The sequence below is a fragment of the Camelina sativa genome, chromosome 9, assembly GCF_030686135.1.
Source record: "Camelina sativa cultivar CO46 ecotype springtype chromosome 9, ASM3068613v1".
Classification (NCBI taxonomy): Eukaryota; Viridiplantae; Streptophyta; class Magnoliopsida; order Brassicales; family Brassicaceae; genus Camelina; species Camelina sativa.
In genome coordinates, this window is record NC_141888.1 from 35,076,250 (window position 1) to 35,098,436 (window position 22,187).

Here is a 22,187-nt window from a genome sequence, read left to right on the forward strand (position 1 = left end):
AATTGGATAGGAAAGGCACTTGTAAGGAATCGTGAGGGACAAAGATTTAACAAAAATAAGAATATACTACTAATTAAGTACGTAGCAGCCTTTTTCGGTGGCTACAGGCTTTCGTTGTATTCAATTCATTCATCTAGCTACTAGTATTGGATTTCTTCGTTATCGATCAACAATCATATAATCTTCTAGTTAATTGTATTATTTAGAATACCAAACAGGCGTCCACGATTTAGGACTGAATTATATTTAGCTCCAAATTGTTGACTGATTTTCATTTACACAAATTTTGATTAAGAATAAAGCATTTGGAAACTTATAGAGTGAGCATTTTGGAAAATAACATTATTCCTTTTGGTCTGTGATTTTTGTATATGTAGAAAAAACTAGGAAACTGCATAAAGATTTGAAAAACGTTGGGAATTAATCTTTTCATATATACAATATGCTATCATTTTGAAACTATCGGTGCATGTCATCATGTCAATAATTAACAAATGATATAGAAAAAAAAATAGGTATCGATAAATGAATAAAATTGTTGGATCCGGTGACACTAGAGAAATGGCAAACCCATAAGCTTGCCACCTAAATAAGATATCTCAGAAACACGTTGCCTTGCAATATGTGATTTACAAGACGCGTCAGCGTTTCTGAACTTAGCAAACGTGATATTATCCGTACTTGCTTTGCATAAAGGGGTTAACTTACTAACATGATTAACCATGAGTTTTATTTATTTAGATTAGTAACAAAGTGTGTTAATCCGTAATTAAAGAGTTTTCAGACAATTACTCGTTTTGAGCAAACAATCCCCTCTATTTCGCAATTAATGCATCATTTCACGTTTAGATATAATGTGTTGTGTGTGATAATATAGTCAAACTTCAAGCTATTTTCATAAGTTGGTAAGGATTAGGAGTTTTATGGTAGAGTCTCATGTCTAGCCACGCTTCCAAGTATCAGTCGTATCACGTGATAGTTAGTTCATCGATTGCTGAGAAGTAAAATTTGATTGCCAACACAACACAACATGTCTTACGAATTATAGTTTGACACATACACTTATTCGGTAACCTAACAACACTGACACTATCAGAGCATCGGCATCTATATATATAAATTTTTTAATTAAGCTCTAGATTCCTTGTTTCCGTTGAGTTTATTAGAAGGCAAAAAAAAAATATGACAAAACAATGTTAGATATTCTCATCTTATAGTTACCACTATTATATGCGATTCGTAAGAATAAGATTTGTGAATTTTAGAACTGCGGCCAAATCTTGTTCTTTTTGTTAATCAAATTATTTAGTTGTCCAAAAAGCAAAACAGTTTCAAAAGTAGATTCGTTCTTTTCTGTTTGCGACATGTCACGCGTGTCCCATTAAAATCTTAATCGCACTTACTTAAAGCTGCCAAGTTCCCAAATATCGTGCAGTCCAATATTCCAGGGTCTAATTATAATAAACTGGAGTAGTTAACATTTTACGTACACGACATTAGAAGTGTGTGCGACGGAAAACTGAATCACGCGAATGTATACCAAGTAAGCTAATAAGTATATTACGAGTGATCATACATATTTTTGTTCTCGTAATCTCGTTTATTAACTGATCTCACACATTTTCGAAGACTAGATTATATATAACACTAGCATTTGATCCGCGCTACACGCGGAAGTTAGATAAATGTGTACTTTGGTTATTTTGTTAATTTGTTTTTTTGGTATGTATTTTTCCTCTTTTCATCTGGTTAGTTTGTCCGTATATTTTCCTTTGCTCTTTTGTTAATTTATTTTTTTCTGTATGTTTTTTCAGCTAGTATAATGTAGTCAATTTTTTGATTTTTAATTAATTTAAATCATCATGATCTCTTTTTCGTTTAAAAAAAAATATAGAACTAGAAGTTAAGTTTGTATAGTATTAGTTGTTGTCCCGCTTTAGTCGTTACTTTAATTAAAAAATTGTTATTTTGTCGTTGGATTGTTATTTGGTATTATTATATGTAATTGTAGGTAATTTTTTAATTATTTTATTATTTAATTAGTAACCTGTGCAAGTAGTTCTTTTGTCAATACTTTTGTGTTTGTAGTGATTAGTTAGTGGCTTTTGATTAAAAATGTTTAAAAATCTCAGTTACTTACAATTTTGTTTTCATTGTTTTTATTAATTTTTTTTTGTGCTTCTGCCATTGGGCCTTATTTTCTGTAAGCCTTAAAATTGTGTTGGTCTATTGGATCTTTAGTGGTATGTTATTGAGGTTGGAATGGCTTTGTTCCCTTAGAAAATGTGATGTCTCATGAACGGATAGTAGAGAAGTCATTTTTGCGATCTACAGGACAATAAGAGTTTTGAAACTATTTATTTGATGCTTGTTATCCTTCTTCATTCATCCCTTTCATCGATGCACACATTTTTTTTTTGGGTGTATTTGGGTGTTTTCCTCTTTGCTTCGCATCTGTAGGGGGTAATTGGTTCTCCCCTAATGTTTTTGTTCCAGTTAAGTGTTAATTGGTGTGTGCAAATCTGTTGTTTTTAATTATTTTCTTCCTTTCATTTCATATATAATTTATCCATTGTTTTTGAGATCTTAGTTTTACGTTTTGTTTCGGTTGGCCCCAGAGTGTGGTTTTCGATTGGATGTGAATTGTGTGTTGTAAAATTTAATTTTTGCTTCTATGATGCTTTTTAGAAAAACATTTTGGGGTGTATATTTTTGTGGCCGGTTTAGTAAGTCATTCAATTTAAGTCTAATGTGAACACAATCTGGAATTCGAATTTCAACATCTTTTCCCTCAACTAACGGTGTATGTATCTCTTACATTTTTTTCTGTTTGGTGATGGTTTTGTCAATTTCTGGCGACTAATGTTAATTGAATTTTAGTTGTGTTTCCCTGATCCTCTGTAAGTGCTTATCTTATTTTTTCATTTGAGTTGTTTTTTCTTTTGATTTTTAATTAGTCATATTTTTTGAAGCTGACAATTTTTATGATCTAGGTGTGCCTGAAGCTAAAGACCTCTTTGCATATGTCTATCTCCTGGTGGTCGTAATACTGTTAGACCTATTTTTGAGATTGTTTGTGGGAAGTTTCTTCAATATATGTTGATCTTGTATGTTCTATTTTTGTTGTCATGCATGATAAGTGGTGGACTTTTTTTTTTCCCATCGTTTGTATTCTTGCTATACTTTCAGTTATGTTCTCTCGTTCTCTTGTTTAAATTCTTTTGAAAGCGTAGGTAATATTTATGAATGAGGAAAACAAATACTTTTATTTTGAATTTTGAAAATTTTTAGAGGATGATAACATTGGTGAATCTTACTGTTTCTTCTTAAGCTAAAAGATTAATTTGAAAGATATCTTTTAGGTGTTCTGAGATGAAAGAATTAAGAAGGGGAGAGACGCTTCAGGTCGCACACCGGCGGACGACGGAGTGGAGATTCCTGGGGAAGAGTTTTATTTCTACATCATATAAAATATTACTAATGGATTGAACTTTTAAAGAAATATATAAAACTGGGCTTTTAAAGAAATATGAAACAAATAAATATGAATTGCTTAGTGGGTTGTATCAAAAAAATGGGCTTATTCAATTGAGGGAGTTGCTGATGTGGCAGCACCAGGAGTGAGTAAAGTTAACTTTATATATATAGATTACAAAAACACTTATCAGTACAAACCAGACAATAAACTTTATGATTTCTGTTTTATCTAAAATCTTACTGTCATATGCTTTATCTAAATTCTATAAATGCATGCATAGGCCCACGACGACGCTGTGTCTTTTCTTTCATCCATAACGCAACCAAAAATCAACTATTCGTCCATTTTATTGCACCATTTTGTTCTGCTTTAACTATTACTCTGTTTTATTATTATTTTTTTAAATAACTTATGCTCTTTTATATATATATATATATATATATATATATATATATATATTTTTTCCTGTTGCTTATTTTCTCCACTAATTTTATTTCAGAAAACAGATCATTAGCTTTCCCAAAAAATAAGAAGGAAAAATCACTGATTGGTGGGGGTTTCTAAATAATATTGTGGTGACTAATTCATGAACTAGCTCTTTTAAATTATAGTAAACGTTCGAGTTTGAAACGAGCACGATATATAGGCGACTGCCATACATACAATAATTAAATCTTCAAAAGTACTATAAAACAATTTTAATTAATAAAAAAACACCACAATTTTGAAAAAGTTTCAAGAATCAATCACAACTCTAAGTTTTTAAAGGATTATTAAAAGATTTAGTAAGTTTGTTATTATTAACCAGAAAAATTAGTAAGAGGTTAGTACGATTAATCCTTTCTAATCAAAAGTTTATATTGGATCGTGATGGTAATTTACTAATTTTGAAATAATAAAACAATGTGATATTATTGAAGATTTCTCTATGATATTATTTGTTTCAATGAAATAAAGTATATAAATGGCTAATTTCTAGCCATATAAATAAAACTGATGTTGAAAATACAATCAAAGACAAAACATTTGATATTTGATTAGGTGAAAAGAATTTCAGTAACCTTACTATTCAAAAAAAAGAAATTTCCACTAATTATAAAAGGAGAAACTGACAAACAATACTCATCTTTATAAATGAAAGGAAAATATCATATCTTTGACCCAAAAAGAGAAAATTATTGTTCTAATAATTTCATCTTTAATATGAGCCTTCAATAATAATTGAGAAAGTTTCCTAATTAATTACTACTTTTAAGTCTTCAACCATCCATGGAGTACAGAGAAATGTTAACATAACATAAGAGACTAGAAATTACACGACATGTGAAAGACAAACATCGAAGACATTAGGGCTGTTGTACTTCTCTATAGCTTTTGACCAATAATTTATCATATAATATATATTAAAGTGATCTCTTCATAGTTGTTACAGACAAAACCGAAGAGGATACAAGTCTTCAAGATATCACACAGCTTTTTTATGCACAAAAGGATCCAAACGAATAAATCAAACTGTGTCATACACACATTAAAAAAGCCTTTTTGGTATTTTGATTCTGATATTTTCAGGTTAACGGCGCTCCGAGTCTTCTTGTTGTTCTTGTTCAGGTTTTGTCATGGAATTAAATTCACCAGAAATGCTTCTCAAGAGCTGTTTACAGTACATGTCTTGTGCTTGTGTCACATTCTTCACACGACTGGCTCTAACCCAAGCAGGCTCCTCAGGGACGAGACGAGAGAGACCAAATTTCAGAAGCAAGAGTACATGTTCCATGATGAGAATTGCAGCGAGCCCTGGTTCGATCTTCCATTTGCCTTCTTGGTCATATAAGCATACCAAGAGTGCTGAGTTTGTGCATATGGACATTACTATCAGAAACTGAATACACAGAAGAAACAAATCACTAAATGCACTGAGATAGATTTAGTAATATAGGATCGCTATTTTCTTGCTATCCATTATACCTGCCATATGTTTAACCAAGCTCCAATTGTTGCAGCAGCACGAGGAAGAGGTCTTCGAAGTGTCACCAACAGCTTTAAGGCATTTGTTCTTATTTCCATTATATTGCTCTGTGTAGATGACATAAATTCATGTCTTTAAGATTAAAAAAAAATACAAAAGCTAAAGATGAAATTGAGGAAGTGGTATTAGAGAATGTAAATGTTACCACTGCAGCAAGGGCAAAAGCAAGAGGGAAGGCACAAGCAAACATCATGATCATTCCAAACTGCAAAGCCAGCTCGAGCGAATCTGCAATGCAAAAGGCAATTTTCACATTTCAATTTTTAGCTTGAGACATTTTCAAGCTACATCCAAGCAAATCATCACACAAAACCATTTCATGTATTACCATCAAAAAGTCCATCTTCAAGTTCTACTCCAATGCTTGCTGAATATGTAGGCTTGAAATATTCCTTCTCCACTCTTGACGCTATTTGAATCTTTCCTGTTGATGATCCACCTTCACGTTTCTTCTTCGTCCTGGAAAAAGAAAGAAGCTATATTATTTTCTTACAAGTTTTGAGCATACGCTTTATAATCTGTTTAGGTGAAATAAAGAGCGTACCTAGCTTTATATTTTCTGTAGCTGTACTTAAGATATGGTAAAGAACCATCCATCAAAGTCCAGAAAACCTGGAGAAAATTAAATTTTAAACATATGCATGTAACAAAATCTTCAGAGGAGAGTTTTTAATCACATCACCATCTTTCTTGTTACCTGTGAGATTATTAACCGTTGGATCAATACTTGTCGAAGTGTCATGAAGTTTCGATGTAATAGAACGTGGTAGAAGATCCCAATGTATGTCTGCATAAAATAGAGCCCGAACACCTGCAATGTCGAAATTTTCCAAAGCAATGATTAGAAAATAGAAACAGTGCTCTGTAAAACAGTGCTGTCCTTCCTTACTTTGTAAATTAAACTGTTAGCTCGATATTCCACACTCTCATTGATTTCTCGATTTATCAGCTTGACAGATACTTTGCCTCCCAATCTAGTGAGATACTGAATAACTAGAAGGTAGATAGCTGTCAATATATACCTGAAACCATCGTAAAAAAAATGTCATGGTTCTAACTTAGTTGCTAAAACATGAGACTGGTAAAGCTAGTAAAGAAAAAACCGAGTAAGCGCTCACTTGACTACATCAGATTTGATAATCTCGTAAATATGAGCATACGCCAGCTCAAATGGAAGTTGGAGGCAGATAATGCTCATGATAACAAGAACATCATTCCTAAACCTCTTGCGGTAAGCAAACCATTCATATCTTTGATACGCTGCCTTCTCTTTGGATCTTTCATCTCCGATATTCTTTATAAGCTCCTTTGGAAATGGAAGGGAACTCCACTCCATTCCGAGAAATCTATATCCTTGACTGGGGCCAACTAAACAATTGATCTGCCATCTATTGGTAGAGAATCGACGCAAGAAATGAAATCAGAAAATGAGAAAAAAACTTTAAACTGTTTTATCATTAGGCATCAGTGTAGGGGAATCCCACCTAGCTAACAAGGCCGCGTTTTTGCGTTTCCAGAACTGTAGAAACAAGGCAGCCCAGAGTATTGTGCTAACAAAGAAACTTGGGAGAGCAAGAAATTGCAAGGATCTGATCAAAGAAAGATTGAAATAAGGTGTGGTATTATGTCTAGTAGTATTTACTTAGAAGCTTGTAACAGAATTAAGAACTTACCCAAAATCAACCATCTGGACTATAAACCCAAGCAAGGCTGGAAATATCAACCATTGCGTATACATTCCCAAGAACGAAAAGTAGACTCCAATCTGTGATTTTTCTATGTGATGAGTTTCACAATAGCTTTCTGTTACATATAGGATACTAAGATTTATATATGTGTCTACCTTTGCACCGAAGTAAGAGTAGATCTGATCAGTTGGTTGGTTTGTGAAGTTCCACCAATTTAATGCCCAAGTTTGGAGAAGTTCCTTCCTCTTGAATTCATCTACAAACAAAACGTATTTGTGTGAGAATTTTAAACCGTTCTAGAGTCTAGACTGGTTTGTAACCCAACAGATACAAATGATTAGCTTACCATGAAGAGGAAACATTTGTTTAATGACACCCTCTGATTCCAACCTTCGAACTAATGATTCCCCTGCTGCCCAACAAAACTCTCTGCCATCAAGTTTCAGAGTGACATCGTACCCACCACAGTTTACCTATAAGTCAAGAATTCATTTGCTGTGTCATGACTCAATAACACTGTAAATTGACATACTAAAGCAATAAAAAACATGCTAACAGATTAATCAACGATGTATAATAACAATACAGAAGATACAGAGAGACAGAACTTACAATTCCATAAAGAAGATGTTGATAGCACCGAAAACGTTCAAACCAGCTGAACAGTAAACCATCAGGTTGCCGAAAGAAAGCCTCAGACCCTTGCATCTCAAAGGGCAGATCAATCCCTGAATTGAGGATAACCATCAAACTTGTGACTTGTGAGGAACAAAAAATGAGGCTACGGTGCCGCTTAACAGATGTTCATTTATCAAGTTAATGCCCGGAATCAATATTTACCTAGACGAGTAGGTTTGCGTATATGAAGCTCTGCTGCTGCATTGCCCAAGGTCTCCAAGGGAGCTGCTACCTGAAGAAATACTTAAGAGTTGCAGTTATCTCTCATAGAAGCAAAACAGTCAATTCTAGAGATTTATGGCTATATAAGTCACCAATCGGTTGAATCCTAATCCTAGACACCGTTAGACATAACTAGCAAGTTTTATCAAAAAAAATTTGTATTCCTCCAAAAATTCACTCTTCCAGGACCCTCCTCGACCTCCCAGATTAGTACTTTCATAAGACAACATGCAAGAATTTCGACTTGCACTTGAGAGAAAAAAAAAACCCTAGGAAGCATCAATATTGAGATTTTACACTTGACAAACACGATGTGATCACAAATTACTTACAAGTAACTTGGGAAAAGTAAGATGAAACAAAAAAAGGACCGACCTTGAGAAACTCATCTGCGAGACCGACGACTCTATCAACAACCATCCCTCTCTTCTTAAGTTCCGTCACCAAAACCTCAACACAGTTTCCTTCTTCTTCCAGAACCCGCTTAGGAACCACCATCGCAACCTCGTGAACGACTCGCTCCTCACCATTACTCCCATTCATCTCCAAAAAAAACCCCAATCACACAAGAAAAAAAAAAAAAAACTTGGCTAAGTAGCTGAAAGCTTCTAACTTTCCTCTTTTTTTAATTCCAAGATCTGACCCAAATGTCTTAATGAGTATTCATTCACCAAAGGTTCTAACTTTTTTTTTCCTTTTCCACTAAACTACTTTTCTAATCTAATTTTCCGGTTTCTGGGCCATAAAAGGGGATCAGGGTTTTAATTTTTAAAGTCGGAACACTGCAAAAATCAAGAATACGATTCCAGAAACATCCAACTTATCACACATCTCTCGCGAATTCCTTTGAGGGGGGTTTTTTTGGCACAGCTTCTTTTGCGTTTAATCCAACAAAAAAAACGTTTCTGGAAATTGGAAAAGACAAAGCTTTGGTTTTTAAATTTGAAAAATTAGATTTTGAAATTTGGTAAGAAATTTAGGAACAATTTAATAGAACATGCAAAATTCCAAAAGAAGCTCGTTCTGAGTTGGCACGCAGACGATGACTGATCCATCGTGTACAAAGCGTGACACATCGGACGGTGCTTAGTCACTTTTAACACGTGTGCCTTGTGTGTGTGACTGTTTAATACTTTAACCGGGTATAACCGACAAATAGATTAAACCGGTCAATTCCGATTTGAAATAAGAAAACCGAAATTGACTTTATTAGCTTCCCTTCTTCTCTCTCATATGATCTCTTCTTCAATCTCTCTTCAAAACATTACCAAACGCGTCAAGATATTTTTCCCAGATACAGAGAAAACCCTAAAGTCTCTATCTTTTTGATAATTTCTAGCAGAGGGAGATCTATAGAGGAATCGAATTCAACATGGGTAACACAGATAAGCTGATGAATCAGATATTCGATTTGAAATTCACGTCCAAGTCTCTGCAAAGGCAATCGAGGAAGTGTGAGAAAGAGGAGAAAGCTGAGAAATTGAAGGTGAAGAAGGCGATTGAGAAGGGTAACATGGATGGTGCTCGGATCTATGCTGAGAACGCTATTCGTAAGCGTAGCGAGCAGATGAACTACCTTCGTCTCGCTTCTCGTCTGGATGCTGTTGTTGCTCGTCTCGATACCCAGGCTAAGATGGCCACTATCACCAAATCCATGACCAATATCGTCAAATCCCTTGAGTCTTCGCTTGCCACAGGTAAAATCATGTCTTTTGCTGAATTTGAATGATCTGATATTATCTTCGTATGCTGCTCATAGGTTTAGTATTGTTTCTGTCGGTGGTTGTGTTGCTGATCATTAGTTAGGGATTAATTTTGTGAAACGGAGGTTGGATGATCACCATGGTTTATAAGGGAATGTAAACTTAAGGGATGCTTCTGAATAGACAGGAAGGTTTTGTTCTTATGGAAATACATGAAAGGGTTCATCTTTTTGTACTTTCTGTGATAAAAATAATCCTTTAGTCTCAGTTGGGAAAATGTATTCACTGCGTTGTATACAATTTTTGGTTCTTATCAGGCAATCTACAGAAGATGTCTGAGACGATGGATTCATTCGAGAAGCAGTTTGTGAACATGGAGGTTCAAGCTGAGTTCATGGAGAATGCGATGGCTGGTTCAACTTCATTGTCCACTCCTGAAGGCGAAGTCAACAGCCTTATGCAGCAGGTTGCAGATGACTATGGTTTGGAAGTCTCTGTGGGACTTCCTCAGCCTGCTGGTCATGCCATTCCTACTAAGACTGAGGAGAAAGTCGATGAGGATGATTTGTCGAGGAGGCTTGCTGAGCTTAAAGCCAGAGGATAAGTTCGCTAACCGACATCCGTGCTTGGACAATCTGCCACTTTGCACGCGATCCTTGTCGAATTGTTGCTGCTATTATCCGCAAACACGGGCTTATTTGTGTATATTGCTTACTTTGAAATATGCTTTGTTTATAACTTAATATGAAAAACCTTCGTGTGTTTTTTAGTTTTTTTACCATTACAATGATATGCTTTCCTTTTGAATTGTGTGCATTAAAGAGAGTATCTTTGGCAGTAACTTTTGGTCTTATGGATTATATAAGATACATCCAACATCCTTATTCGTATAGTCTATCTAGTACATTCTATGCAGATATGGTATCTGATTAAGTCTGTTCGATAGACTTTATGATGCTACTATCCTTGTGAGCCAGTGAATCTTCTTCCGAAGCTTGTCGACCGTCTTGGTTGATTTAGGACGTGAAAGATGGAAGCCGATGGAGTCAAGGTACCAGCCGCTCCTACCGTTCATGCCAACAATGCGTCCTCCATTGACTGAGAAAGTGAAGGGTGTTCCTTGTTCAACTCCGTAAGGTCCATAAACTTGTTTATTGCTTTTGAATGTCATTGATCTAATGACAGGGGTGCCACTGTTAACCACTGGACAGTAGTAGCCACTCACGCCAATCAGATACTCTTCTGGGTATTGCAGCTTTATCTGCAAACACGGTTCATTTTAAAGAAACCAAAATCTGAGAGAGACAGAACAGAGAATAAGAGAGCAACAAACCTCTGCTGTTTTGTTGCCTCCCACACCTCCATGCTTCTCTGATCTTGCAGGTTTACCATTCTTATCGTAGATCACTGTGATGGAGTCAATGCAATGATCATATACAAGTCTGATCTCACGGACACCATGATAGATCCCGTCATCCCAGGCAGTTCCTCCATTTCCTCCCCAGGGTCCGACGAACACAGTCAGATTCTTATCACCTTGTGGTTGTTGATCCATGACTCCTTCCTGCTGATTAATTCAGAGTTTAGTTTTGTTAACACAATGCAAGGGAAAATGCTAAGAAACCAAAGTTTTACAATAAGAGGAGAACCAAACTTTTTCTTTGCTGCAGAAGAAGCTTTTTGGAACTGAAACAGGTTGTGGATTTTAAAGAACAAGAATTGAGTATTTCGCTTTTGCAGCAACGCATATAAAGACGTCAGCTTCATGGGAAGGTATTGGATTCCTGGAAAGCAATGTAAGAGGACGAGAGGTATGCGTTTGATTGTCTTATCTTCCTTTACATAATGAAGTAGGAGATTCCACGAAACTTCAAGAGGAAACTTTTACATGGAACAAATTCCAAAAGTGTTCATCATAGTGCCAAAAACAGAAAATTAGAAGAATACTGCCTCTTGTTTTCACATTACTAAGATTTAAATTTCCTCTAGTATGTCACATACTGTATCTGTATTTGTAATATGAACATGTCCTTTGCTCTCTGACATAGGAATGCTGGATTTTTTACTATAATGGCTAGTCTGAGTACATCTCAATTCTGTTGCATAGATGGACTATATAGATGAACTACTGTACTCTATTACATGAATTAAGCGAGGAGTCCAATGAAAGACTGAACAAACTCAGTGTAGTAACACGTGATAGAGAGCTATAGGTGAACATAAGAGCAAAAGAATCAGCAAAATAATCCAGGAAGCCTATCTGGGGAATCATTTCTATCTCATTCTCTCCCTCAGCATCTTCAGCCCCATGTACCTGCAATTATCATATAGAAGTTTCTTTTTAGTTTCATCAAAATGAACTGATACAATTTCAAAGAGTAATACACTTGGTAAGTTTCTTCTTACCTTCCAAGCATCATCAAGGTCGCCTGAGGATTAGTTCCTGGAGAGATATTGAAGGTTGATCCATCCACAAGCCTAAGAGAATTAATACCAATGACTTTGAGATCAGAGTCCACTACTTTTCCCACAACAGCGCCTCCATGGTAGTGCCAGATTGTGCTCACAGTACGTCTGCAGAAATCTGCCATCACTAGATCATTTGATTGGTCCACAGGCAATGGAGCTCCAACAAACCTGAATCTACGGTTCCCAAACCATTCCCTGATCATAAAGTCCTGCATAGCTCGGCTCCTGAGTATTTCTCCAATCTTCCTAGTCCCATTGACACATCTCTCTAGATCTTGTGGATCACTGAAGTAGTTGAATCTAACAACTGGGTTTATCCTCACATCCGTTGAGGCCAGCCTTAGTAGACCAATAGACACTGGACCTAGGATCTTCTCCATTATAGTTGTCACAGGGACGTACAAAGGAGAAGCCGGCGCTCTGATGAACACAGAATGTAAAGGCGAAGCAAACGGAATCACATTGGAAGCAGCCTCCAGAAAAGCCCCTTCCTCAGTAATACCCACCACTTGAATCAGTGAGCTCTCCATTGGAACCGGAGGAACAATGGAGATACCGTTCCTCGGGTTATCATACACAAAATCTCCCACATGAGGCTGGTCAAGAGCCACTGGGATCCCCCAAGTCGAAAGATAACTCCTTGGACCAATCCCACTAAGAAAAAGCAACTGTGGGCTACCGAGTGCACCAGCTGACAGTATCACCTCTCCTCTGTCTCGTATCATGGCGTGATGGTAACGTCCCAGCTGATCACGGTAAACCACTCCAATCGCAGATACGTTGGCACCGGAGACACTTGGAGATGAAGCTAGCAGTACTCTCTCTACAGTTGCGTAAACTGCAACTCTAATGTTGGAACTTCTTGCATACCTGAGAAGATCTGCAGAGCTGTGTCTCCTCCCAGCACGATCAAACGTAGACCCTCCGATCTTAGTCCCAACTTTATGCTCCAAGGTGAATCCATTAAACGGATGCACACCAACCTCAAGCAACGCATCCCTAATCGCAGTTTGCCAAGTCCTGAGCTGAGGTCTAAACACAATAGCTCTCTCAACCCACTCATATGACTGATTCACACTAGTCAGATCCCAATTAAGACCCGAGTTCTCAAAGAACTGCTTATCAGCACGGCTATAGAACCCAGCGTTGATCGCACTGCTTCCTCCAAGAACACGGCCTCTGGCGTTAGGAACTCCTTCCTCAGAGACGAAAGACTGAGCCGGCGAGTCGAAGTTGTTGACGTCAGTGAGTGTAGTCAAGAAACCATCGTGCGACATCACGTGAGGTCTGTTGTACGGAACGCCGCCACGTTCAAGCAGAAGAACCCTGAAAGATTGTGAAAGTGTGGCGGCTAGTGGACATCCCGCCGTACCTCCTCCGACGATTATGTAGTCGTAGTAATCCTCCGACGCAAAATCAGTTGCGTTTGACACGAATCGCATGAAACTTGGCGCTGCAACAGTAAGAAACAACGATGAAACAGAAGAATCTCAAAAACCAAATCATCGATCATCGTTATCTTGCAAATTACTCAAAAAGCGATACAGGGAGATCAAAGAAACATCATCATCTCCAAAGATTACAACGATTCAAGAATGAAAACGAGATTCAATCGAAATTTTCTTGAGAAACTTACGTCGAGTAGAGCGTGACCTTGCATCAGATCGAGGAACTACTCCAAGAAGAAGAAGCACAACGAACGCCGTGTACAGAAGAGAAGTATCAATCCGTTTCATCATTCTCGCTCTTTCGGTTACAAGATTTTTTTCTCAGAGAGCAGAAAGAAAATTAAATTTTCTCGGGAAAGTGAGAACTTTCTCAGTTATAGAGAGAGAGAGAAACAGAGTCGAAGAAGAAGTTGTTAAAAAAAAAAAGGAGACTCCAATGGCGCGGTTGCTTTCTGTTATAGAGTGTTTCTTCAGCTCTTTCAAGTACTCATAGCCGTCGATGATAACTAAACCCAAGTTGAGATCAACGGTTGTCAATAGATTGTAATCTTTGACTTTGACGGCCGTTAGGAATGGTTTAAGAGTACCGGTTTGATGACTCTGCCAATCAAATTCCGGTTCAATTCGGTTAAGATAAGATGACAAGATTTAGCCACGTCTCATGAGGTTGTGCGGATTAGACTGTAGCCAGTGTTATCACTACCGTACCGTCGTCTAAACAGAGAGAGAGAGTTCAAAAATGGCGATGGCGATGTTACCGGCGCTCTTCTCTTCTCCCTCGATTCTTCTAAACAGCAGAAAAATCAGATGCGGAGCCACCGCAAAAAGCGGAGGCGCACTCTCATCGGCTTCTTCTGACTCCGATCCTAAGAGAGGTGTCCCCTTGTATAAGCCCAAGTCGTACGAGGTTCTAGCCTCTGACGCCGCCAATTCTCTCGCTTACGCTCTCCAGGATTCAAAATCTCGTTTGGAGATTGATTTCCCGTAATCCTCCTTCTCTTACTCTTATCTCAAAACTTCAATTTTTGTGTGTTCATCGCTTGTGGTTATAATGGCGTCTTTTTGCTCTAATGTGTAGGCCTTTGCCTAGTAGCATTTCTTCTTACAAGGTATTTTTTTTTCTAGCTTGTTGACACAGTCACTTAGTTTTTTTATAGTGATTTTGTTGTTGTTGTTGTAACTGTGTTGGATTTGTATAACATTGTTGTTGTAGGGCTCTTCAGATGACTTTATTGATGCTAACATACAGTTGGCCATAACTGTTGTTCGCAAACTTCAGGAGAAAGTAGAGACAAGAGCTTGCATTGTATAATTCTATCTCCTTCATTACTCAATTCTTCTTATTTTGTTCTTCTGACGTTATGTGAATATCAAACATGTTTCAGGTTTTTCCTGACAAGCCTGAGAAGCGTAGAGCTTCGCAACGCTTCAAAGCGGCATTTGATTCGGTAGAAATTGAACTTCCCAGTTTGCTGTATATAGCATATGTTAGGATATTGAACGCTTGATTACTTAACAACAGCTTCATTTTGTGTCTGTTTCTCATCAGGTTGATGGGATAAGTATCGGTTCTCTAGATGATATACCTGGTACTTCTGTCACAAATTTCTTCAGGTCTATAAGGAGTACCCTGGACTTTGATTTTGAAGATGATAACGAAGGTATAGCTAAAACTACAATCCTTTTATCTAATATCGTCCCTTTTCACTTGGATTTTTGCTTATGTTAACAGATGGATTATTGCATTAAGTCATGAGGATTATGTGTTCCTACAGGTTCTTGGGAGCCCAAGGAGCCACCGACCCTTTATATGTTTATCAATTGCAGCACTCGGGAACTCTCTTTTATTGAGAAGTTTGTGGTATTGGATTCCTTCCTATCTTTTCTTATGTTAACATGGAACTTGGTTCAGATACGTTCACTGGCTATAGTCATTTTTGAATTTTTATTTGTGCCTTCTTAGTCAATCACAATCTGTATGTTGTTGGTCTCTTCTTGCAGGAAACCTTTGCCAGTTCAACCCCAGCTCTTCTGTTTAATCTTGAGCTAGATACCTTGCGGTATTACCTCTATTGAGACCTCGTTTTTTTTTTTTTTAAAGTCAATCTCTCTCTGTTTCCTCACTTCTGGTAACAACTGAACTTTAGTGCAGTGCTGACCTAGGGCTACTTGGCTTTCCCCCTAAAGATCTGCACTACCGGTTTCTTTCTCAATTTATTCCCGTCTTTTATATCCGAACCAGAGAGTATTCTAAGGTACTTTCCAGTTATGATGATAATTTCTCAGCAGACCCTTCTTGGCTGCATGCATAAAGTAAGCAGCATAATTTTTGTTTGTGTTGCTTGGCTAAGACAGTGGCAGTGGCACCGTTTGTGTTGAACTACAATGGAGCACTTTTTCGACAATATCCTGGTAAATGCTAAACTAGTCTATCCGGGACTAAAGATTAAATATATTATAACTGTGCCTATATGTACTGTGACTTTCTTGATCACTGAACATGATGTGATGCTATGCTAGTCTCTATCAGATTTGCAGAACCATTCTCAATACCAGTGGCCTGAACTTGAGAGAGTGTTTTCTCTGTTCATATCTGATATGCAAAAATCTAATGCAGGACCATGGCAGGTGATGCTTAAGCAAACCGATGGTTCATTTGCGTGTGTTGCAGAAAGCCCTACTCGTTTCACGCTGGGTGAAGTATGTGCACTTAAAGCATTTAACCTTTTGCATATAGTCGTTTTCACCCAACCCTCAGAAAAAAAGTAACAAGCTTTGATTGATGTGGATACAAACAGACGAAGGAAGAGCTGTTGCAGGTTCTGGGACTACAAGAAGAGAAAGGGAGTTCACTCGAGTTCCTGCGCAGGGGATACAAGGTATTTGGTCTTGATTGTGTTTGTCTGTTTATTGCATGTGCACATAGAAGCTTAAACTGGTTGGAACTTGATGGTATTGCAGTCGGCAACTTGGTGGGAAGAGGATGTGGAGCTTGAGGCATCATCTAATTGGCGTAACTGAACGATGCCAAGTCATGGATTCATATTTTTGGTAAGTTTGTCTCTCAAGATTGGGAAAAATTAAACTTGTATATGTGCAAAGTTGTAGAGAGAGTTTGGGAGATGTTAATGGGAATGATAAAGGATAGTTTGAAAATATTTTCTATATACAGTATAACTCAGTCCAATTATGATAGTGTCTGTTCCACCCGCTTTTATAATTCTTTCTTCAATTCAATGGCAGACTAATGTTATATAATATATATACATACAAAAATCCTCACAAAAGATTTAATCTCATGGCGGTTGAAATGAAACAAAAGATTAGTGTTCGAAGAAGCGGAAACTAAACAGACAAGTGGCGATTTGAATTCTACTGTTGGCTGCATCCCTTTCTATCGCTACCAAATCAATCATATCATCCTCTGCTTTTGTTTAGCGTTCTGTTTAAATTGAAATGTGCGACTCTGTTAATACTTTAACGGTTTAACCAATAATAAAAACAACTACTTTTAATTGTGTACAAAGAATTATAGTGAAAACGGAAAACGTGTAAGATGAGTAGATGTGTAATTAAAACAAAACCTTTCAACTCAAGTCATGCTAATCTATATATATAAAGTTACCTTTTTTTCTTTTCTGGTGCAGCCACGTCAGCACCCCCACGTGTACTCTCCATACGAATAACACTCATTTCTTTTTAAAACAAACAAAACCAAATTTGGGCTTAATTCTAACGCAGCCCATTACAGCAAACCAGTATCAGCCCAGCTGCAATGAGTTAAATTAAAAAATAGCCAACTTTGACTTTCCCTAAGAATCTGTAGAGCCAATTTCGAAAAGGAAATCTAATTACGATCTGGAAATCGAGAGGGTTGCGACGAGTGAGCTTCTCTTCCTCAGGAGCCATAGACACCACCTGCAACTGCTTCCTTGTCCTGCGGCTCAGAGGGAAGCGTTGAACGGAGATAAAAGGGCTACCGATAGAAGAAGCAGCTCCGTTTAGCGACGGTGAAGATAGTGGCGGAGAGAGAAGTGGCAACGGTGACTAAAGCGATGCCGATACAGGAAGCGGCGCCGTAGCTCCTCAGCCTCTCTGTCTTCTATGATTCTATCGGTTCTGTCAACACTTTCTGATAAGAGAGGGTGGATTTGGTCAGAGGAAGAATCTCAACTGCGTTACTTTTAATTGCAGGAGCATATGACAGCGACGAAGCAGCAGCACATACTGGGGACCCGACACACCATCTTTTATTTTCTGGTAAACAAAAAAAAACAGTTTGATTGGGTTTGATGATGCATGTAGTTTGGCTTCAATTTCATCTATCTTGACAAGGCTTCAATTAGTTTGATTTAATCAAAGCTTGTGATTTTATCCAAGTTAAGAACTTTGGCTTTTGTTTCTTTGAGTATTCATCTTTATGCCTCATGATGCATCGCTTTGTAAATTGCTATGTTTTTTAACGTATTTCATTTTGTTAAGTCTACGAATCAAATATGAAACCTTTTTATAGTTACTTGATATGTTTGTTTCGGATTAGTGTTTGTGCAGAAGAACACTCCGTCGCTATCAGTGCCACAGTTTGGTGATTGGGACCAAAAAAGAGGAGGAACATTGCCTGACTACTCTCTGGATTTAACTAAGATTGGAGAGATGAGGAAAAAAAAAAAAAAAAAGAAAGACCCTTCTCCAGCCAGTTTAGGCAACGAGGATGATGAGCTCATTAAGCCACCCGACTCAGCTACTTCAACAACTGCTAAATTCACAAAATTGTTTATGTCAAGGTATTCCCCCTCTTTAATATATTTCCTCATATGAATCCTAAAAACTCTAGAATGTAATTTGCCTTTTGAGTTGTCCTGTAATTGCTGTGTTTTGTTTGGTTTATCTGATGTTTTTAAAAAAATTGAATCGTTATTTGACACTGCCCTTCTGGTCAATAATTTGAAAAAAACTTCGCCTTTCAAAACAATACATTCTAGGGCCTTACAAAACTGCAGCCCTTCATAGTAATACCAGTCTCAGCCCAGATGGTTTTACTAAGACTTTTTCGTTTCTGCTCACTCTTTCTCTTCCAAACGTTTGCAAAAAGAAAATTGTAACTGTCGAAAGATCTATGTTGCGACCTTTAATTTAACCTAAATTGTGGCATTTACTGTTCTTCCAAAACGGGCCACTCACCATAGGCTACCCATACTCTCTCGTCTTCACCATAGCCATTAAAAAATAATTGTCATCCTCCTTAGTACCTTATACCTATAAATACATAATCATTTGCTCACACAAAAGTACTCCACCTAATCATTACAAGTGATATGTTCTAAATTATGTTTGGTTCCATCTCTTTCTTGAGTAATCTTTGACTTTGTTTATTCCGATTGGTTGTGATATATCAGTAAGGAAATAAAAGGTGTGGAAGAAGAATGATTCTACTCTGCTCGGTCTGGACAGTAGGGTGAACTACCAACTGTATGTATAACTCTCAACTGGCAGCTCTTTGGACTCCCAAATGAAAAAGAGGCTGTGTATGGAGACTCTTAGATTGGGAGGCATATTTTTCCCATTATTGTTGCAGCTAAGTCTTTGCAACTCTTAAGAGAAGCCAATTTCATCGTGTGATTCAAGTATAGTAGTACGACTTCTTATATCCAAGTGTAAGTTTCGCTAAATATGACGTCATGAGTTGATTGGTTTAGTGACAAATATGGGTGGCTAAGTGGATGTTAAGCATATGGCAAGGCGCTACAATGGCAACATACGATACCCTCTTATTGGCATTTGATATGAACGAAAGAGCTAACGAGACCAAATCTTTATGGAACATTATTCCTGTGACGATATTCCTACAAGTATCTTTTGGAGATTTAACTCGACTTTCGAGCCTTTGTTCTCTTTCTACGGGAATCAAAGTTCATCTAAAAAAGTATATATGTAATGATTGTCAAAAAGAAGAAGTATATATGTAATGTATATACATACTAATATTTGAATCGTCTTGTGAAAGAAACTTTATGAAACTACTTGGTCAGGTGAAGTAATGTGCATAATTGTTTTATCTACTGGCTCTAGATATTTATTTTTCTTTGTTATTGCAGGGTCCAGGGTGAAAAACATGTTTTAACATTGATGAATGGCCTCATGTTGAATGATGTGATATTATAGTTGCCTTCTGGCCTTCTGGGTATTATATATGAAATGGTAATGCACGTTTTTTATTTCAAACGTTTGTATGTAAACAAGTGTGTAGGAAAAAGAAGAGGAGCCAAAAAACGATGGTGGAGAAAGAACTGTATATATTCAGAAGAGAGGGGGAGTTTTCACTATTGATTAAAAGATTAGTTAAAAAAATTCACAACTGTAAAATGCTGGTTCAAGAAAACGTAGAGGTAAAGACGAAAGGAGTCTTCATATGATTTTGTTATATAAAACAACACCAAACTCTAGAGTTCTACTCAAGAAAATAAACAGCTACAGAGATATGAAAGATGCATATCTTAAGTAAATTAAAGAGTAAGTGAAGTTAAGAAAAAATCATTCCTAATAAATTCCTTAAGATTGATGATTTAACCAGAACATTTAGGTTTAACAAATAATTATGTAATTCTTTTATGCATAAGCCTGTGCGTAGCATGGATATTCACCTAGGTTGATAGCTGCAGGTATTTAGTGAAATATCAAAAGAAGTGTAAATATAATTTTTAAAAAGAATTTTAACTTGCCATACACAGCGGAACGATATTTAAATACCTAAAAATTTTCAATTGCATTTGTTAGTTAGTATTGTTTTTGATGTTCATTATTTAAAAATATATAATAATTTTTTTATTGTCATATTAAAAAATTGACCAATAGTATACCGCAGCCACCATGGGTCGATAATTAAATTTATCTATAATAACATTACATTTATACAGAACTAAATTTTTAATGATTAGAATAAATTAAAATTGTAGGGCTTTTAACAAATAACCTATGAGAAAATTATAATCATAATATTATTTTTAAAAATTTACACTGAGGTTAAATTTATCCCGTAAATTAAGTGTTTTTTAGATACAACCCGTGAAAAAATTATATCCATAAAATTCATAAGATGGTATATCACGGATTAAATTTGTCAATAAGTATAATTCAATGGTTATAACAAAAAATGTACTTAAAAATGTTAATATAGATAATTCAATTAAATTATATAACTTACAGTTTTATTTACTTCCATTTACATACTTCTTAACTTGGGTAAATAATTTAGAGTTTCTTAGCAAACAAAATAGAATAGTTAAAATAAAAATGTGGTTAGATTAAGTAATTACAGTCTCACTTTACCAAATAAAAAATATTATGGAAAAAATAAATAAATAAATGATGTTAGAAAAGTTAAATAGTATTTATCTCAATTGTCTTATTAGTTTCTTCAAAAGTTTCCCAAAGATTATTCTGAACCAAATTCACAATACAATTGCTTTAACTAATTATTATTCTATAACTAATATCGCATTTATATAAAATACATTTACTATACAAGTTGTTGATTTAGTTGATTTAGTAGTAGTAGTTGTTGTTGCAACTCCTGCATGTGGAACACTTGCGGTAGAAAAATAGGTATTTGCTATTGTTATTTATCCGTTTGTCTATAACAAGAATTTGGCATCGTACTACTCCTGCAATATCTACTGCAGAGTATGAAACATCGATTGAGGTGACTGCTATTAAACACACATTATTTTAAAACCTACACAAAACTTCCTATGAACAAATGTCAATATACAAAATAGAAGACCAAAAAATAAACAACATAAACGAAAACAATATATAAAACAACGTAAATATGGCTTGACGTAAATACTCTTAAATATAGCAACCAAAATCAAATACAACAACAAACGTTAATATGGCTTTACGTAACCAAAAAAAAAATACACAAGAAAACCTAGAATACACTTTAATCTAACTACCGCGCGTAGCGCGGGTCAATTGCTAGTTTAGTCATAAAAATAAGTTTTATTCATGCAATTAAAAATAATTAAGACTAAGGTATTATCTTATATTTTGAGGTGTGATTTACTTGTGTAGGATGTAATAATGTAAATTTCATGCTTGGTATCCACTTATCTATATGCTGATTAGCCAACAATTTTAGAAACTTAATTGTGGAACCAAAATTTCTCTTTTTGTTTCTGGATCATGTGAGCACGCAATAAAGTAAAAGTTGTACGCGTTTTACAACCTCAACAAGCTAAACTAAAGTCACAAGCGTTGGTAACAAACTCAGATTTCTATAAATATATACCACTTCTGTCTTCTTTGATCATAACCACAATTTGTCTAAAACACATAATATCAAAACAGAATTAAAGTGCATTGACGACTAGATTAGTAGGATGAAAGAAAACCTTGCAAGTCATCCTTCTCAATAGACAAAACAGAATTAAAGTGAAAACCTTTAGAAAAATGTTAACTTGTTATCAATATTTT

General features: G+C 36.2%; 5 protein-coding genes and 1 long non-coding RNA gene across 12 annotated transcripts; 3 read left to right on the forward strand and 3 right to left on the reverse strand.

The window, feature by feature from the left end:
* Positions 1-4,850: 4,850 nt before the first annotated feature.
* LOC104712910 (anoctamin-like protein At1g73020) lies at positions 4,851-9,029 on the reverse strand. Of its 2 annotated transcripts, none has more exons than XM_010429903.3 (15): positions 8,468-9,029; positions 8,033-8,102; positions 7,805-7,920; positions 7,539-7,665; positions 7,348-7,448; positions 7,178-7,269; positions 6,989-7,093; positions 6,623-6,892; positions 6,394-6,526; positions 6,202-6,315; positions 6,049-6,116; positions 5,833-5,963; positions 5,650-5,732; positions 5,444-5,551; positions 4,851-5,323 (listed from the first exon to the last, which is right to left on the reverse strand). In XM_010429903.3, exons 1-15 carry the CDS (start codon positions 8,633-8,635, stop codon positions 5,228-5,230), a joined length of 1,782 nt encoding a protein of 593 aa, XP_010428205.1. In that variant the 5' UTR covers positions 8,636-9,029; the 3' UTR covers positions 4,851-5,227. The 2 variants fall into 2 exon arrangements, with proteins under 2 accessions (XP_010428205.1, XP_010428204.1); XM_010429902.3 differs by having other exon boundaries at positions 4,851-5,357.
* Positions 9,030-9,065: 36 nt separating this feature from the next.
* LOC104712912 (ESCRT-related protein CHMP1B-like) lies at positions 9,066-10,636 on the forward strand. Its single transcript, XM_010429907.3, has 2 exons — positions 9,066-9,789; positions 10,113-10,636. Exons 1-2 carry the CDS (start codon positions 9,465-9,467, stop codon positions 10,397-10,399), a joined length of 612 nt encoding a protein of 203 aa, XP_010428209.1. The 5' UTR covers positions 9,066-9,464; the 3' UTR covers positions 10,400-10,636.
* Positions 10,626-11,605, reverse strand: LOC104712911 (jacalin-related lectin 19). 2 transcript variants are annotated; one of them, XM_019229436.2, is made up of 3 exons: positions 11,450-11,605; positions 11,129-11,359; positions 10,626-11,056 (listed from the first exon to the last, which is right to left on the reverse strand). In XM_019229436.2, the coding sequence occupies exons 2-3, from the start codon at positions 11,348-11,350 to the stop codon at positions 10,745-10,747; spliced, it is 534 nt and encodes a 177-aa protein (XP_019084981.1). In that variant the 5' UTR covers positions 11,351-11,359; positions 11,450-11,605; the 3' UTR covers positions 10,626-10,744. The 2 variants fall into 2 exon arrangements, with proteins under 2 accessions (XP_019084981.1, XP_010428208.1); XM_010429906.3 differs by having other exon boundaries at positions 11,129-11,362; positions 11,450-11,541.
* Positions 11,606-11,840: 235 nt separating this feature from the next.
* On the reverse strand, positions 11,841-14,104 carry LOC104712914 ((R)-mandelonitrile lyase-like). Its single transcript, XM_087467504.1, has 3 exons — positions 13,901-14,104; positions 12,202-13,717; positions 11,841-12,109 (listed from the first exon to the last, which is right to left on the reverse strand). Exons 1-3 carry the CDS (start codon positions 14,001-14,003, stop codon positions 12,070-12,072), a joined length of 1,659 nt encoding a protein of 552 aa, XP_087323630.1. The 5' UTR covers positions 14,004-14,104; the 3' UTR covers positions 11,841-12,069.
* Positions 14,105-14,357: 253 nt separating this feature from the next.
* Positions 14,358-16,925, forward strand: LOC104712913 (protein LPA3). 4 transcript variants are annotated; one of them, XM_010429908.3, is made up of 12 exons: positions 14,358-14,696; positions 14,791-14,821; positions 14,926-15,018; positions 15,098-15,160; positions 15,262-15,373; positions 15,488-15,573; positions 15,714-15,772; positions 15,865-15,967; positions 16,064-16,124; positions 16,330-16,412; positions 16,511-16,591; positions 16,674-16,925. In XM_010429908.3, exons 1-12 carry the CDS (start codon positions 14,452-14,454, stop codon positions 16,731-16,733), a joined length of 1,077 nt encoding a protein of 358 aa, XP_010428210.1. In that variant the 5' UTR covers positions 14,358-14,451; the 3' UTR covers positions 16,734-16,925. The 4 variants fall into 4 exon arrangements, 1 of the variants encoding a protein (XP_010428210.1); XR_015567105.1 differs by having other exon boundaries at positions 14,378-14,696; positions 15,860-15,967; positions 16,068-16,124; XR_015567104.1 differs by having other exon boundaries at positions 14,379-14,696; positions 15,860-15,967.
* Positions 16,926-17,522: 597 nt separating this feature from the next.
* Positions 17,523-19,771, forward strand: LOC147939176 (uncharacterized). Of its 2 annotated transcripts, none has more exons than XR_015566999.1 (4): positions 17,523-17,828; positions 17,907-17,972; positions 18,253-18,496; positions 19,109-19,771. It is a non-coding gene; the product is annotated as an uncharacterized LOC147939176 (long non-coding RNA). The 2 variants fall into 2 exon arrangements; XR_015567000.1 differs by having other exon boundaries at positions 17,523-17,790.
* Positions 19,772-22,187: the final 2,416 nt, after the last annotated feature.